Source organism: Rhincodon typus, chromosome 18 (genome assembly GCF_021869965.1).
Source record: "Rhincodon typus isolate 14 chromosome 18, sRhiTyp1.1, whole genome shotgun sequence".
Classification (NCBI taxonomy): domain Eukaryota; kingdom Metazoa; phylum Chordata; class Chondrichthyes; order Orectolobiformes; family Rhincodontidae; genus Rhincodon; species Rhincodon typus.
In genome coordinates this window covers 23143164-23161091 of record NC_063349.1, presented here as the reverse complement: position 1 = coordinate 23161091, position 17928 = coordinate 23143164, and the positions used below count along the sequence as shown (strand labels likewise).

The following is a 17928-nucleotide window of genomic DNA, read 5'->3' as shown; positions in this document are numbered from 1 at the left end:
GAGCAGGAAGGCTGACGTTTCAGGCCCGAAACGTCAGCCTTCCTGCTCCTATGATGCTGCTTGGCCTGCTGAGTTCATCCAGCTCTTCACCTTGTTATCTCAGATTCTCCAGCATCTGCAGTTCCTACTATCTCGGATAATTTTTATGACTGCCTCCAAATCAGTGCCCAGCTTTGTATCCTTCCAAGCAGGTCTCTGCTTTTTCCACAGTAACGAAATAGCTTTTTCACTAAGTCAAAAATCACTGTGTTTACAGGAATCCAAATGATCCCACATTTTTTTTAACACAAATGCAGCCTTTGGCACAGTTGAACACACTATCCTCTGAAATCTTTTTCCAAGTTGTTCATCTGGGTAGAAATGAACTCACTTGGTTCCAGGTATTTTTCTAATCAACCTATTCAGAGATGCTATTACACACTTCTGGGGCAGGTGAGATTGAACCTAGGTCTCCTGCTGCAGAGGTAGGGGCACTACCATTATACCACAAAAGCCTCGCTCACCTGGATCCATTCTTATCTGTTAGCAGAGAATCACCCACAATGCCTTCTATTCTTGGTTCAGAATTGTTACCTCTGGATCTATCTTCAGCCTCCCTCCTATTCTTTTTATCTGCATGTTGCCCCTCAACAACACCATGTGAAAACCATGCTGTCATTTTTCACATCTATACTGGAGTCACCTAATTTTCTCTCAGCACGTCCTCTCACATCCCACTCAACTTGTTCCACTATTTCTCAAACATCCAATACAGGTTGAGCAGAAATTTCCTCCAATTAAGAAGGACTAAAGACATTTGTTCAAACCCACCACAATCTCTGCTCCTCAGGAATTTATTTCATTCTTCAACTTTGCACCTGCCTGAACTACAATGTCTCAACCTTTACATCATATCTCTGATCTCAAGATGAGTTACTGACCTCATATTCCAGCCACAACCAAGACCATACATTTCTATCCCTGTAACACTGCCAGATTTTTGTCACATTGCCAGATTTCACTCCTGGCTCAACTCATTCATGTATTTTACTTTATCTAGATTTTGTAATTATAACACATCTGGATGACATGCTACATCCTACTCTCTGTCTTAAACATTGCTGCCTGATTCTCACTTTCATCAAATCCCTTTCTGTCTTATTCTCACAGACCTATACAGGCTCTTGTATAATGCCTTGATTTTAAAATTCTCATTCTTTCTTAAGTCCCTCCTTGCCCCACCTCGCCTTACCTCTAATCTCCTTCAGGTCTTACAAACCTGAGTGATATTTACACTCCTCTAATTTTGCATTCTGAGCATCCTCAATTTCAAATTGCTCCATTAATGATGGTTGCATCTTTAATTGCCAACACCCAAAACTCTGGAATTCCTTTCCTAAACCTCTCTGGCTGGTTTTTCTCCTTGCAGATACACTTTAAAACTGATGTCTTTGAACAAGCCTTTGGTCGACTGTTCCAATATCCAGTGGCTCAGTATCAAATTTAGTCTGTAGCTCCCCTATGAAGCATCATAGGACATTTTATGTTAAAGGTGCTACACAAACACAGGTTGTTGTGAGCATGGGGACATTTCACAAGTACTTACAGAAAGATTAAAAGTTTGTTTGAATAAAGGATAACTTGCCAATCACTGGAATGTCAATGACAAGGGCCATTAACTTAAAATTACCACTCAAAGACGGGGATTAGGAGAAATTTCTTTGCAGAATTGTTGAAGAGTGGAATCCACCGTCACAGAGAACAGCTGACCTTGAAATCATAAGAGGAATTTAGATGAATATTTGAAACCTGGTTAGTGAGCTACAAGGGAGCAGAGTAAGATTAGTTGCAGATTCTCAGTATATTTACAGCACACGTGGAGACCATTCAGCCCATTGTATCCACACCAGTCAACATAGCTCTGACCACACTAACTCCATTTTCCAGCTCTTGGAACAAAGTCCTGGAGGCTATAGCAACACAAGTGAATATCTAAATACAGTATCATCCCTGTTATCCAGTACCTTAGTGTCCAGAATTCTCAAGCAAGCAGTAAATCAGAAAGGCGCCCCCTTTCTGCACGCAGTCGTTCTTCCACAATACAACAGTGTGAGATTCAAAAGGAGAAAACAGAACTGTAACATCCTGAAGGCCTTACCAGTGCAGAGCAACTGAGTTATTGGGATAAAGGTCATAGAATCTCTACAGTGTGGAAAAAGGCTTCCTCTTTCTGGGAACTGATATTTGGTCACCTCTTTTTTTTTAACTCAAACCCTCACGGACAGTATTTATGAATGGTGCTGGACTGCTCATTTTTTCAAATGCACATTCAGCTTGTGGTAGCGGCAAGTCACGTTCTCCCAGCCTTCACTGGTATTTCACATGCAACTGGCAGGTTTAGGTAACTGACCCCACCCCCATTCCTGCAGGGTATCAGGCAGATTACTGTACTGTTTTTAAAAAAACCTAATATCTAATCAAACTGTTCAACGATCTTATTACATACTACTGGAGCAGGTGAGACTTCAACCCAGGCCTCCTGGTTCAAATGCAGCATCACTCTCTACTGTACCTGGTATTCCCAGGCACTCTCCCATCCAAGTATTAACCAGGCCTGAGTCTGCTTAGCTTCCGAGATCAGACATTGCCTAATACTGAAAAGTTCTAATTCAAGCACTCTTTCAGACACTGAGTTCCAGACTCCCACAACCCTCTGGGCGAAAAAAGTTCTCACTTCCTCTTAGCCTTCCACCTCTTTCTTTATATCCATAACCCCTGGTTATTTAACCTTTTACTATTGGAAAAAAAAAGTGCCTCGTATCCACCCTGTGCTCCTCATAATTTTATGCACCTCTACCAGATCACTCCTCGATCTTCACTGCTCCAAGGAAAACAATCCCAGCCCATCCAATCTTTCCATACAGCTCAAACCTTCAAGTCCAGGCAACATCCTGGTCAAATCACCCTGCACCCTCTCTAGTGCAATCACATCCTTCCTATAACATGGTGACCTGAACTGCGTGCAGTACTATGGCTGTGACCTAACCAGTGTTTTACACAGTGCCAGGATAACCTCACTGCTCTTCCATTCTATTGTTCTAGGACAATGGGTTGAATGATCGTTCAGTGCTGGTAACCTCCAGCACAGCATTTATGAAGCCTTTTTAGATGAGGACCAGAAACCGTAGGCAAAATATGGACATGTATCTGCTCCTGGATTGGTTACTGGTGATGTCGACATTGAAAAAAACTCCAGCACATGTTGGGCTGAATGCCTCTTTCCACACTGAAGGAATTCAATTCTAAGTACAACACATCACCCTTTTAAGATGCACATGTAGCGTCAATAAAATGTAATCTTTTAGCCTCGTCCATGATGTGCATTTTACTTGAAGCATTGAAACGGAGATAGCAAATCATTGTTGTATTTATGTCGTAGTTGAACTGGGACCCACATTGATAACTGTGCTCCAGGCACCAGCCTTTGCTCAGTGGTTGCCCACTTTGCCCATGAATCAGAAAGCCATGGGCCCAATAGTATTACAGAGGCAACCAAGTAATCAAGCCTGATCATTAAGAGCAGCAAAGAGAGGTACGACACCATCAGTCATGTTTACCCACATGTGGGTGTGGCAGGCAAGGCCAGCATTGATTGCCCATCCACAACTGCTCTCAAAGATGCTGCTGAGATGCCACTGTGAAGGAAGCAATCCATATGATGTAGGTACTATTCCTTACAGTTGTTGTATTTGACTAATTCCTGCAGCTACGCCTGTACAACTATGTGAATATTACAAACAGAATTAAAACTTGAACAAAAACATAATAAAGTGGATTTACTTTTTTATAATTGTTCTTTTCACCACACAGTAGTGAATGTAACGCATGATTTAATATTATCCATTACTTCTTCCTCCAGTTATTTTTGCAAATGCATAGCATGTATATTGTACAATTAACCTTAAATTTATAATCTTTCATAACATAAACACAGCTGCAACTCAAGACGTGGTCCTTTTGATTTTTTTTCCTTAAAACTGGTTCTAGGAAGTTTGGTAGTTTCTTACGGTAATGAAGACAGGATGGTGGACAGACCAATAAAGGAACAAAAAAAAAGGAATCTGCACATCTGGTACCACAGTTGAATATGTCACACATTACCATAAATAGCCCTTAGAGAAAGTCATTTATAGTGTTTTTTCTGCCTCTTCATTCATCAATGGCAAACAACAGCAACAGTCAAAAGGGAAGAAATTCTGGCAGAAAGGTCATACCTTTCGATGCTCTTGATAATTCTCCTGCTTCCGAACACAAGTGCAATAACAGGAAGGTCATTCTATATTTTGACAATTAACTAGGTTGTAAGGACTAATAAAAGTCAGTCTGGACACAATTTCCCTAAACATATTGGCATAGCCCATGCAGTTATTTGTTACAAATCTACACTCTAGCAGCTGCAGTTCAGTTTGTAGCACAACTGGCTCTTGAATCCGGAGGTTGTCAGTTCAACCACAAACTAGTCAAGACTGATACCCCAAAGTGGAACTGTCAGAAGTACTGTTAAACGGAGACATCATCGGTCATCTCAAGTGGACATTAAATATCCCATGTCACTATTATGAAGAGCAGGGGGGTCATCCCTGATGTCTTGGTCAATATTGTATCACTTCTACATTACAAGTGATTACATCTCTAAGGTATTTCATTGGCTGTGAACTGTTTTAGGACACGCTAAGGTCATAGAAGGTGCTACATAATGCGTGTCTTTCTTTTCAATTTTCAGCAATGATAACTGTTGAATTTTCACAATCATTAAAAAAAACCACTAGCATTACAGCTTGAGAACGTGGTCAAGTTTAAATTATGTTTGATGCCAATATGTACATCAAATGTTTAGCCAATCAAATAGAAATCCAAACACATCAAAAACTGCTCTCCAAACAGATCACAAAACTTATGGAAATTGGAGAATTATGCCCTTCACTCTTCTTACAAGAAAAATGTCACCCATATGCAAGTTAGAACTCAAGACATGCTTGCTGGCTTAACAAGATTTCCTTTTGGGCCCTAATAGGTTCCACTCCTCTTTCATCCATCCTTCTAAACGATTTTTATGCTCCTTTTTTCATTCACTATATCCGTAATACACACACTTATTTCCTAATTTACTGCTGTATTCTCTAATCAACCTGGTTTCTATGGTCTTTCATACTTGACATATCAAACCGTTTTCTGTTCTGTTTTAAACTCAATTGCTTTTTCAGCCAGGGAGCTCCTGTATCGGATGCTTCTTATTTCTAACCTGTGGGAATATGCTTGATTTCTATCTGAAATATTCTGGCCTGCTGTTATCCATTTACTGTTTTCCTGCTAATCATTTCAATACATCTGTGGCTAGAATCCTGCTTAAAATCGCTGAAATTAACTCACTTCTAATATTTTCCCCTTTCACAACTGGTTTTAACTTAGTTATACTATAAGCAGTACTATTCGGATCTTCTCCCAGCCAAACATACCTCAATTGCTCTTCTTCATTTTCTAGAACCAGATCCAGCCCTACTGCTTTTCCCACTCATTTCCTATTCAAGCTGTTCAGTGATATTATTACACACTTCTGGAGTGGGTGGGATTTGAACCCAGGCCTCCTGGCTTGACATTTTAGAATTCAATCTCCTTGCTCTTTGCTTTCCCTGGTCTATTTCAGCATAATTGAAGTACCCCACTATTAGAATCCCATAATTGTTACATTTGTCTGTAATTCTCTTTTACAGATTGATACTATTTACTCTTTTTCACCACCAGGGGGATGTTAGTAAGCATACATAAATATAAAAATCCCCCTTGGGTTCTTTAACTCTAACTGAAAACGTCTTAGGACTCTTTAGAACATTAGCCCTTTACAGGACTGTGTTCCAAACCTCTCATCATCCATCTAATTTCCCTTCCCTTTCCCTGCTGAACACATTGTAGCCAGGAATACTTAGTTCTCATGTTTTATCCATTATATCATAACCCCATGTGACAGTTTGTGCTTGTAGTCCATTAACCTTATTTCTAACATACCTCAGAATAACATACAAATAGCCCAAAATCAACTCAGTCAGCTTTGCTCCATCTAATTCCTGCTCTCGCTATACTTGTTGCTCCATTGCTATTTGTCCCTCCAGCTTTTTTTTTAAATTTTCATTTGTGTGATGTGGGTGTTGCTGGCTGGCCAGCATTTATTGCCCATCCTTAGTTGCCCTTGAGAAGGTGGTGGTGAGCTGCCTTCTTGAACCACTGCAGTCCTCCCGCTGTGGGCTGACCCACAATGCCATCAGGGAGGGAATTCCAGGATCTTGACCCAATGACAATGAAGGACCGGCGATATATGTGCTTTCTCTGACGAATACTTTAGCCTTGTCTTTTGCACTGATGTGCTGAGCTTCCCCTAACATTGAAGATGGAGATACTTGTGGAGCCTTTTCCTCTAGTGAGTTTTTTTATTTTCCACCGCCATTCCCGGTTAGATGGAGCTGGATTACAGAGCTTAGATCTGACCCACTTATTATGGGATGCCCTTCCTATTGCATGCTGCTCTCACTATTTGACATACAAATAGTCCTGTTGTAGTTTCACAGGGCTTTTAGGTATGCCTGCTGCTGTTCCTTACAAACCCACTTGAACTCTTCATTGAATTAAGGCCGACCTCTTGCCTTAAAGTAATGGTGGAGTAGGAATATGTCAGGACTTGAAGTTACAGAATGCATTGAACACAATACCTCTGCTGATAGCCCAGAATGCACAAAAGATGTCCCACATCATCTCATAGGTGCCCAATTTTGAGCTGCTTGATTTGCTCAATCTGACACATTTAGTACAGCAGTAGTGCCACACCACAAAATGGGGGGTTTCCTCAATGCGAAGATGGGATTTCACCTCCACAAGGACTGTGCATTGGTAACTCATAACGATACTGTCACACACAGAGACATTTGCAATAAGTACTTTAGTAAGGACAGGGACAAGCAGAACTTTCCCTCTTCTGAGAGAGATAATTTTTTTCTTCAGGGATATTGACCAGAGGCAGGTACATGGAGTTAGGTCACACATCAGCTGTGATCTCACTGAGTGGTGGGACAGGCTCATGAATGACCTACTCCTGATCCTATGTTTTATTATTTCTTGGTTCCCTCTCCACCTGATGCAGGCCCAGTCTAGCAGCTTTGTCCTTTAGGACTCAGTTATCTCAATCAGTAGTACTGCTGCTAAGCAACGCTCGGTGATGGATATTGAAATCCTCCAACTAGAATACATTCAGTGCCCTTATCACACTTCTAAACAGTCTTCAACAGGGAGGAGAACTGATACATGTGCTAAGGAATGGATAAAGAGGGTAAATCAGCAGGAGGTTACCTAGAAATGTTTGACCTGATGCCATGAGACTTCATGGGGTATGAAGTCAATGTTGAGGGCTCCCAGGCAACTCTTTGTAACCTTTATGCTACCTCTGCCAGTGGGGTAAGGATATACCAAGGAACAATGATGGTAGTATCTGGGACATAGTTGCATTCACACAACCATACCTTGCAATGTCAGCCTGTTTCTTGACTAGTCTATGAAATACTTCTATTAATTTTGGCACAAATCCCCAGATGTTAGCAAGGAAGACTTTGCAGGGTCAACAGGGCTGTGTTTGCCCTTGTCATTTCCAGTGCCTGGGTCAATATCAGGTGGTCTGTCTTTCAATCCTCTGTTAAGACTTTGTATCAAACAATGGCAATAGAGGCACACTTGCAAGGCCATTTCAGAGAGTTCAGAGAGCCATCCACATTGATGTGAGGCTGGAGTCACATATAGGCCAGACCACGTAAGGATGACAGATTTCCTTCACTAAAGGACATTAGTGGAATTAAAACACTAGGGTTTTAACAGTTTTACACTTACCAAACTAGTTTTTAAATCCAGAATTTATTGAATTCAAATTTCACCATCAGACATACTGCAATTCAAATGCATGTCCCCAGAACATCAGCCTTGAGCTTGGGATTACAAATCCAGTGACATTGCCACAATGACACTCCTCTCCATTAATCCCATGGGCCTTAAATTTTAAGATGTCTCCAGAATGGCACGCTGTCAATCACCATTTGAAAGTTGTCAACTTGATTTGATGATGACAGTTACTCTAAATCACATGATCTGCCATAATTCAGGCTGATTCTCAACCTGTAGATTTTTGAGCACATGGGCAGGATGTCCCTCGAGGGAGCGGAATCTGAGGAAAGCAAGTTTTGCTCCGTTTTAGTCCTTCTCTGCTGCTATTCTACCTTGTCAGAAAGATGTTATGACTCAAACATAATGCAGCTTGACAAACAAGTTGTTTCCATTTTGAATGGAAAGCATCATGCTCCTTCCAGTCAATAATATCAATGCTGCCATGCATGAAGGAAAGTTTCTGAGTGTTTTTAAAATATTTTCCTTGTCCTCCCTGAAACATTAGTCATTTGAAATTTACAAAATAGGAACCTAATGGGGGGAAAACACCTGGGGTGCAATTGGGGAAGGAGGAAGAGTTCTAGGTGGCACATGGTTAATGAGGCTGGGAGGAAGTGACACAAAAATAATTATTTTTACAAATGGATGCGAGTTTTAAATTGAAGCAGCAGTAGAATCTGGAGTCAATGTAGGTCAGTGAATATGAAGTGATTAGTGAGCAAGATAAGACAGGAACAGCCGTTTTGCGTCAGCTGAAATTTAGAAAGCGTGGACGAACAAATCAGGAAAGCATTGAAATAGTTGAATTAAGCAATAACAAATGTATAGCTAACATTTTCAGAGGGAGTGGATATTTCAGAGGTGAAGTCGGCATTAATTATATGGGGTCAAATAAGAAACAACCTCAATAGTGGCTGAACTGTGGGATTGAATAACTACCGAGGATATAGTGTTTGTGGTGGGTGTGTTGAAGTTGATAATTTCAAATCTTCTTATTAGTAAATGAAACAACGTAGCAGCTCCTCCTTACTGGATGTGGACACACACCGACAGCAGAGACGAAGTAGTAGATCCATCGAGATGATCCACAGGAACCACCAAGTGTTGAAAATCTTTATGTGGATCCCAATCCCATATCCCAGTAATAATGGAAAGGAAGTGCAGATGTTCGTGGTTTTGAGGGTAACAGAAAAGGGTTGGGAACAGGATCAATCATTACTCAGGATGCGCTGAATTACATCTAAACATTTGTACAATCAAGTGAGACTGAATCAGACAACAGAAGCGAGATGTGCTCAAAGAAGGTCAGGATGTACCAAGGCAATGGACAAAGGTCAAGCATGCTTGTTTTTAAAGACATGTTAATGGTAGTGGTCTTGAAAGGGAGGGTATGCAAGGAACATGTGGCACGGTGGCTCAGTGGTTAGCACTGCAGCCTTACAGCGCCAGGGACCCACGTTTGATTCCAGCCTCGGGCGACTGTCTGTTTGGAGTTTGCACGTTCTCCCCGTGTCTGCATGGGTTTCCTCTGGATGCTCTGGTTTCCACCCACAGTCCAAAGATGTGGAGGTTAGGTGAATTGGACATGCTAAATTTCCCACAGGGATGTGTAGATTAGGTGGGTTATAGGGGGATGAATCTGGCTGGGATGCTCTGATGTTTGGTGTGGACTTGTTGGGCCGAAGGGCCTGTTTCCACACTGCAGGGATTGTATGATTCTATGATAACATGCAACACAGAATGTCAGCCAACAAATGGGCCATAAAGGGACATTGGGTGGCCAGCATTTTAGTGGGAATGAAGTTAAAGTTGCAGGAGGTAGAGCTCTCAGCCAAACTGGGCACACACAAGATACATAAGCAGACAGGAGAGCATTAGAGGAGAAGGGAAGATCACAATTAGAACAATGAAAGGAAATGGGAGGGGTGTTGGAATTATTAAAAAACAACTAATGGACAATTCCAAGGTGCCATAAAACGCAAAGGTAAAATACTGAAGATGCTGGAAATCTGAAACAAACAAGAGAATACTGGAGAAACCTAGCAGGCCTGGCAGTATCTGTGGAGAGAGAAAACAAGTTAACATTTTGAGTCCTGTATGACTCTTCTTCAGAATTATTCGCAGGCAATAGGACCATTTTGGGTGTTCCTGTACAAATTGGATGGCTTACAGGAACAAGACCAATATCCTGTGGATGGTTTGTTCATGCTGTTGGGGTGGATTTAAGCTAGACGGTTGGGGATGGGACCCTGACATGAAGTTCGAAAAGGGGCAGAAGCTAAGATGGAATTAGTAATTAAAACGCGAGTAAGTGAGTCCTAAAGGTAGAGGATATATAGGCTGGATAAGAAAGCCGAGAGGTTAGCAAGGTTAGGTGGAATACATGCATGGACTTTGAAGAATAAGATAGATGAGCTGAGGACACAGAAAGCCCTGTGCAATGGCATATCAGCGCTACAGCCAAGACTTGGCTGCAAGATGGGTAATTTGATTATAGGGTATTCAGGAGGGGGGAGAGAGAGGGGGGAAAGAGAGAAGGGGGAGAGAGAGGGGATATAAAGGAGGTTGCAACAATTTTTTTTAAATTCATTTATAGGATATGGAAGTCTCCTAGTCGCCCTCTCTTGAATATCTGCAGTCTATCCGATGTAAGTAGCCACACAGTGCTGTTACAGGAGGAGTTTCAGAACCATGATCCAGTGTGGAATGAGGTTGGCCAGATGAATCTCTCAGTAGGAGTTCCCTGACTGAGGCCGTTAACCCGGACCAAATCAGGAAATCCTGGCTGACAAGAGTCTCAGAGATTCTCCTCACTCTAGGGACTGGCTGTAAAGTAGCTGCTCAGAGTACATGTACTGTGCATGTGTAAATAAAGGGTGATGTGGTGACAGGATCCCAGCCTTCTTGGAGTTATTTCACAGTGATAGGGAATGAATGGCGATACACTTCCAAATCAGGATGCTTGGGGAAAGTGCAGATCGTGGTTCTTCCATGCATTTGCCACCCTTATCTTTCTTGATGGTATCGGTCATAGGTTTGGAAGGTGCTACTTGAGGAGCCTCGGTTAATTTCTGCAGTTCATCCTTACAGATGGTACGCACTGCTGCCGCTGAGCATCGGTGATGGAGGGTGTAGATGCTTGTGGATGTGGTGCCAATCAGGCAGGCTGCTTTGTCCTGGACAAGATCTCCACCCACCCACCCCACTATACTAAGGCGAGATCCCACTTTATCCCACTAATCCCATTTTAGTCACACGACTCTAACATTAAATACCATCAATAATGCAATAGGAAGTGAAACTCCTACCTCACTGCCTGTTACAGTACAATGAAGGATCAGAATGTACAGAAAAAGTGACCACAATTAAATATGTACATATGCAAATCAGATCAGAGTATTCTTACTGAACCTTAACAGACACAATGAGCCATTTCCTTACTGTCGTACACAAGAAAAATACTGATTCCTGGCATATGTATTAGTACAAGAAAAACAGAATGAGGAAACATTTTTAGGATTTCACAACTAGATGCAAAAAAAATGTTAAAAATGCTCAACAGTTGACGCAGATCTGTGGAGAGAGAAACAAGTTAATAATTCAGGTTGTTTAACTGTCACCAAGAACCTGAGATATTAACTTTATTTCACTCTTGGATACTATCTAACCGACTGAATGTTACTGGTTTACTTCTGATTTTCAACATCTGCATCCACACTATTTTACTTAAATAATTAAATTTAAATTGTACACAGTCTTACTGATGAAGTAGTTTTATTGATTCATAATGCAAAATGACTGTCAAATAGTTCTTGATGGGACATATAGCAAACAAACTACATTTTATAACACATTTATGTAAGAATGCATAGAATATACAGGACAGTAAAGGATGTGCTCCAACCAATCAATGGCAAGCTTTATGCTCCCTCTCCCTCCAGTCCTATCTCACTGAATCTACTATCACAATTAAGAACATCAGTGAACCAGATTGGGCTTTTGCAACAATCAACTAGCCTTTGGAATAACTTTTAATTTCAGACTTTTACTTAATTCAAAGTTCATCAGCTGCACTGAGAAATTTGAATCCATTTCTCTAGAGGTCTTGGGCCCTGAATTACTAGTCCTGTGACATTACCACCACCCACTGCCTCCCTGTCAAACTCAGCACCAAGGAACCACAACCATCCTTAGCTAATCTTGGGAACTGATCAGCTACATGATTTCCTCTTTATTTCATCTCTGCCAAGTATTAATCAACCAGCAATGAAGTAGATATCAGCTGATACCAGTATCAGGGAGGAAGGGAAAACTCAATACGAAGTCTTTTTCCAAAAGACCAAAGATTCACTCCAAAGGAATCTACCTAAGACAAAAGAATGACACACACATGAGGAGACGAGAACAGAACTGATATCAGGTTGTCAGTACAAAATAAACACAGTCTAAAATTCAAAAGGTCATCATATCACAGGAAGGTAAGATGTTGTTCCTACTCAAATACCCAGATTATGGAAAAATGTACCTCAACCTGTGCAAATGGTACCTACTGAAGAACAGTACAGAATGCCCAACATCCTAGAACAAACAAAAGAGGTAGCTTTAAGCAATCTGTGGAAACATGCCCATTTTCTGTTTGATAACTTTTCATAGCAGTGTGATGAGATCAGGAGTTCACGGTGTAAAGAATGGAAGAACAGAAACCCATGTCCCATTAACTAAACAGTTCAAGTTCTACTGAAGCGAGAAGTTCTCTGACTTTCTGACCCCAAAGGAATGTTCTTACTCATTTAGCTTTTCCTGAAGTTGCTATTACTTACATTGTAAAGTGGAAAACTGACAAAATCTAAACTGAATATGTAAAACCCAGCAGTGAAACATACCATCAAAATTTCTGCTTCATTTTGTTCAAAACAATGCTCAATATGGATTCAGTTTGTGTTCTATGCAGAGCTAGATTAACAAAACTGCACTGTCAAAACATGCCTTTGTCAAGTCCTCAGAGTAAGGGAAGAGTAGTGAAATAAAACAAAGTTAAAAGAAAGAGACTGAAAATTACAGGTACTCCCAATGAAAAGTATATGTGCATAGACCTGGATGAGAAGTTATCGCCTGATATAGATCAAGTCTGACCATTCTGATGTTGGCATCATTATGATATGCCAATAATGAAAAAATGGAAGAACACAAAAGGTGCTGTGTTAGCTAAATACCCTGGAGTTATTTATGGTAAATCCACAGAGTCACGTTGTTTTACAAAAACCAAAACCACACACAAGATGACTGGAAATTTGTTAAAGTCTCCTTGACCAGGAAAAAATCTAATTCAAATGCGTCATGCACTTCTGCTCCAAAATAAATAAGATGTTGCTACTCATAAGAACAAAAGAAATGGGAGGAGTAGACCATAGTGTTCCATGAGCCTGCTCTGTATTCGTACAATCATAATTCACTCTCTGTCTCCACACTTCTCTCCATTCTCTAAATGCTTTGATTTTGAGATCACAAAAATCTGTCTATATCAATCATGAGTCTATGCAATTATAGCATGTCCACAGCCTTCTAAAGATTGAAAATTTCAAATACTGACAATACGGAGTGAAGAATTTTGTTGTCTGAATGCCCCCATCCTTAAAACGTCCCCATATTCCAGATGCCAAAACCAAGAGAAACAACTGCTCAGTGTTTACCTTTAAGAAGTGAGTATGATGCATTCTCCATTTTTAGGACTGTAGTGAAGCATAATAGAACATAGAACATAGAACAGTACAGCACAGTACAGGTCTTTCGGCCCGCAACGTTCTGCCGACCTATTAGCCTACTAAGATCAATCTAACCTGCATACCCTACATTTCACTAACCTCCATGTGCCTATCCAAGAGTGCTTAAAAGTCTCTAAAGTATCTGACTCCACTGCCACTGCTGGCAGCACATTGCACATGCCCGCCACTCTCTGTGTAAAAAACCTACCTCTGACATCTCCCCTATACCTTCCTCGAATCACATTAAAATTATGCCCCCTCATAATAGTCATTTCCACCCTGGGAAAAAGTCTCTGACTATCCACTCTATCTATGCCTCTCATCATCTTGTACACCTCAATCAAGTCACCTGCCGTCCTTCTTCGCTCCCTCAATCTTTCCTCATAAGGTCTGCCCTCCAGTCCAGGCAGCATCCTGGTAAATCTCCTCTACACCCTCTCTAAAGCTTCCATATCTTTCCAATAATGAGGTGACCAGAACTGAACACAATATTCCAAGTGTGGTCTAACCAGAGTTTTATAGAGTTGTAGCATAACCTCGCGGCTCTTAAACTCAATTCCCTTGCCAATGAAAGCCAACACAACATTTGCCTTCTTTACAACCCTATCAACTTGGATAGCAACTTTGAGGGATCTATGGATGTGTCCAAGTAATAATGTCAGGTCTGAATCCTGATTGGTATAGATGGTTTGTAGGGGAGTCATGCATGTGTAGTGAATTCAGCACTGCTGTTCGAGTAGTTAGTAGGACATAAAGAGGTATTAATTGACCTTGACCATTTGTCTGAAGTTACTGAACATATTACAATACTGTATCTAGGTCCTTGGGGCCTGAATCCTAAGCTTTGCAGGGAAATGCATCTGCTCAATTTGAATTCTGTGTATGTATTTGGAGGTTGAGAATCTCCTGCAGATACAGGATTCCTCCTCCACCAGGCCTGCAATACATTATCCAAAAGGCCTGGAGCGTGCTGTCTCAAATTGTGCTATTCCTCAAATGTCTCCTAGATTAGACTTGCCTCCTTTGCAGGTATCAGCAGCTGCTTCAGTCACAATGAGCAAATATTGCCCCTCCCTTGAGGTAGCAAGAGGGGTGGTGAGAATAGGAATTGGTTGGGCAAACTGGCTCTGAAGAGATACTCGTGTCTTTTTTGCCACCACATCATTTAATTGCCAGATGAGAAGGTCCATTGAGGACTTTATAAACTTGCTAGCAATTTAAGCTCAGAACCAGCATTTATTGCCCATTCCTAATTGCTCTTCAAAAGATAGTGGTGAACTGTCTTCTTGAACTACTACAGTCCATTGTAGGTACACCCACAATACTGTTAGGGAGGGAGGTTATGGATGTGACACAGTGACACTAAAGAAATGGTGAAATAGTTCCAAGTCAGCACAGTGAGTGGCTTGGAGACAATCATGTTCAAACTGTCTGTTGCATTTTTCCTGTAAATGATAGAGGTGATAGATTGTGCTGTCTAAGGAGCCCTTGTGAATTTTTGCAGCACCACTTGTAGATGATACACCCTACTGTGATTTGGTGGTGGAGCGAGTCAATGTTGATGGTTGTGAATGGAATACCAATCAAGGATGCTGCCTTGAACTGGATGGTGTCAAGCTTCTTGAGTCTTGCTTGAGCTGCATTCAACCAGGCAAGTGGGAGTTATTCCACTGCACCCCTGACTTGCATCTTATCATAGGTGGACAGGCTTTGAGGAGTCAGGAATAGAGTTACACACTGCATTTGCAGCCATTTTTAATTATATGGCTAGTCCAGTTCAGTTTCTGGTCAATGGTGGGGGATTCAGTGACAATAATCCTCCTGAATGTAAACGGGTGATGGTTAGATTCACTATTATTGGATACGGTCATGGTCTGAAACCTGGGCTGACAGTGACAAGTAATGTATTACAGAAGCATGGGTATTGCTCAGGTCTTGCTGCATTTGGAGGTGGAATGCTTCAGTATCTGAGGAGTCGCAAATAGTGCTGAACATTGCACAATCATTGGTGAGCATCTCCTCTTGTGTCCTTATGATGGAGAGAGGATTGTTAATGAAGCAGCTGAAGATGTTTGGGCCGAGGACACTACCCTGAGGAACTCCTGCAGAGATGTCCTGAAGCTGAGAAGACTGACATCCAACAACCACAACCATCTTCTTATATGCCAGGTATGACTCCCTGATTCCTATTTACTCTGGTTTTGCTAGGGTTCCTTGATGCCAAGCTCAGTTGAATGTGGTCTTGATCTCAAAGGCAGTCACTCTCACCTCAACTCTGGAATTCACCTTCTTTGTCCATGTTTGAACCATGGCTGTAATGAGGTCAGGAGCTGAGGGCCACTTGATAACACTACTGATGGCACCTTCCAAAACCTTACTGATGATCAAGAGGAGACTGATGGGACATTAACTGATTGGATCGAATTTATCTTGCTGCCTATGTACATGAGGTACCTGGTAATTATTGGCCAATTAAGGGCCTTAACTTGCCAGTGCCAGGATTACTTGCCTTGCTGAAAAGTGGCTTATTTTCTGACTGGTAAACATGGGTGACCTGCCTACTTGATCTGTTTGTGGGCGTGGGAGGCAAGACTCCATCTGGGGGCAATTGAAAGCACAGATGGGTGGGACTAATGGGAGGTCTCTGAAAGCCAACTGAAAGTCTGCCCTCATCTCCCACCACTCCCAACTCTCACCACGTGAAAAGCAAAAGAAAAACATCTATCTACTCACTTTTGGATCCCTGAAGAGTAGGACAGATTGTCTTTAGGACCCATAAGCTGCTGGCCTCTAATTGGCTGGCAGCTTCTGGTAAGTCAGGAGGCCACTGAGGCCTGTGTTTGGCCAAGAAGCTCACAAGGCAGCTCTTAAGCTGACTGGCAAGCAGTATGGTGGGCTCTCTCAGCAGGGGGCTCAGCAAGCTGGTGAACACATAAAATGCTTCCTCCCCCTCCCCACCACAGTAAGAAACAGGCAATGTCTGGGCCACTGGATCTGATCTTTAAACAGGGGTAGCTTTATGCTGTGCTAGCAAGTTACTGCATTGATATCTGTATTTGTCCAGACAATCAACAGTTAGTTAGCAGGCTGGAAGCACCAAAATAAGCAGGGAGTACAAACTTGGCATATTGCCTGCATCACAGTCAATGAGTACAGATTAATCCTGCATTGTGATTCCTGAGCCAATTGGAGGCCAGATTTAGCTGTCACCTTTTTTTTAAAACAGGCTACACGTAACATAATAGCTTGAACTTTACAATGTCTACATTACATCCCAAATTTTGTAGAAGACATAGTAGCCATAGGGTAATCTTTCAATCTTTTACAGACCTTCTTTCGTGATTTTCCCGACTTCCCCCTTTCACTTACTTAACACCTACTATCCTTTCTAATGGTTTTCAGTTTCAATAAAAAGCCATTGACTTTCTGTCTGTCTCCACAATGCTGCCCAACTGCTGAGTACTGTTTTTCTTTAGATTATGAAAAGAAAATTATGTTGCCTCACAAAATTGTGAAATAAGCTGATCCTAACCGTGACCTGGAGGTATGAAGTTGTATTACATCAGGTTAAGTTTACAGTCTAGAATGACAGGTCTTCCAATAGCTTTTCACTAAAATTCTGTGTATGAAGTATTTAAACTAGATCATTACTTCAACATAGCTGGTGAAAATAGTTCAGTTTAAAATGTAGGTTTAGATGTAGTTTAAATGCAAAACATTAAAACCATTACAACATTAATTACATGGGATTACCTCATTCCCTGTCTCCTCCTTTCTTTGGTTATAATATTCCAGGTCCCGAGCGACACCAGGCACTTTGTTGCGTTGCACATGAGGTCGTTTCTTCCAGTTTCTAAATTCTAAAGAGAGATGTAAATCACTGCATTACAAATTTGTGAAGAATCACAAAGTACCAAGAAATTAAAATGAACCTATATGTTGTCAGATTCAGGAGACAACAGGGAGGTTGTAATTAGAAATGTCTTGCTGATAAATACAGGAAAGATATTAAGATATTTTAAAAATTCAAAATCTATTTAGCCCATCGAAACTCCTTAAATATTCCATAATATCTAACTATATTTTGAATGCTGTGATTTTCCTTCCAACTAATTACCTTAATATATTATTCAAAGCATTTATCAGTGATTTTATTTGTTAGTTGTTTAAAACCTACATTTTAAACTGAACTATTTTCATGGGCTATGTT

The 17928-nt window shown here is 41.2% G+C and overlaps 1 protein-coding gene across 2 annotated transcripts in view; it reads right to left on the bottom strand.

The window, feature by feature from the left end:
* The window catches only part of b4galnt3b (beta-1,4-N-acetyl-galactosaminyl transferase 3b), a 185898-nt gene that overhangs the window by 94261 nt on the left and 73709 nt on the right, over nucleotides 1–17928 (bottom strand). For both annotated transcript variants that reach the window (XM_020530223.2, XM_048607762.1), the window contains exon 2: nucleotides 17472–17578. In XM_020530223.2, the coding sequence (XP_020385812.1) occupies nucleotides 17472–17578 (107 nt within the window). The remainder of the gene's footprint in view (nucleotides 1–17471; nucleotides 17579–17928) is intronic.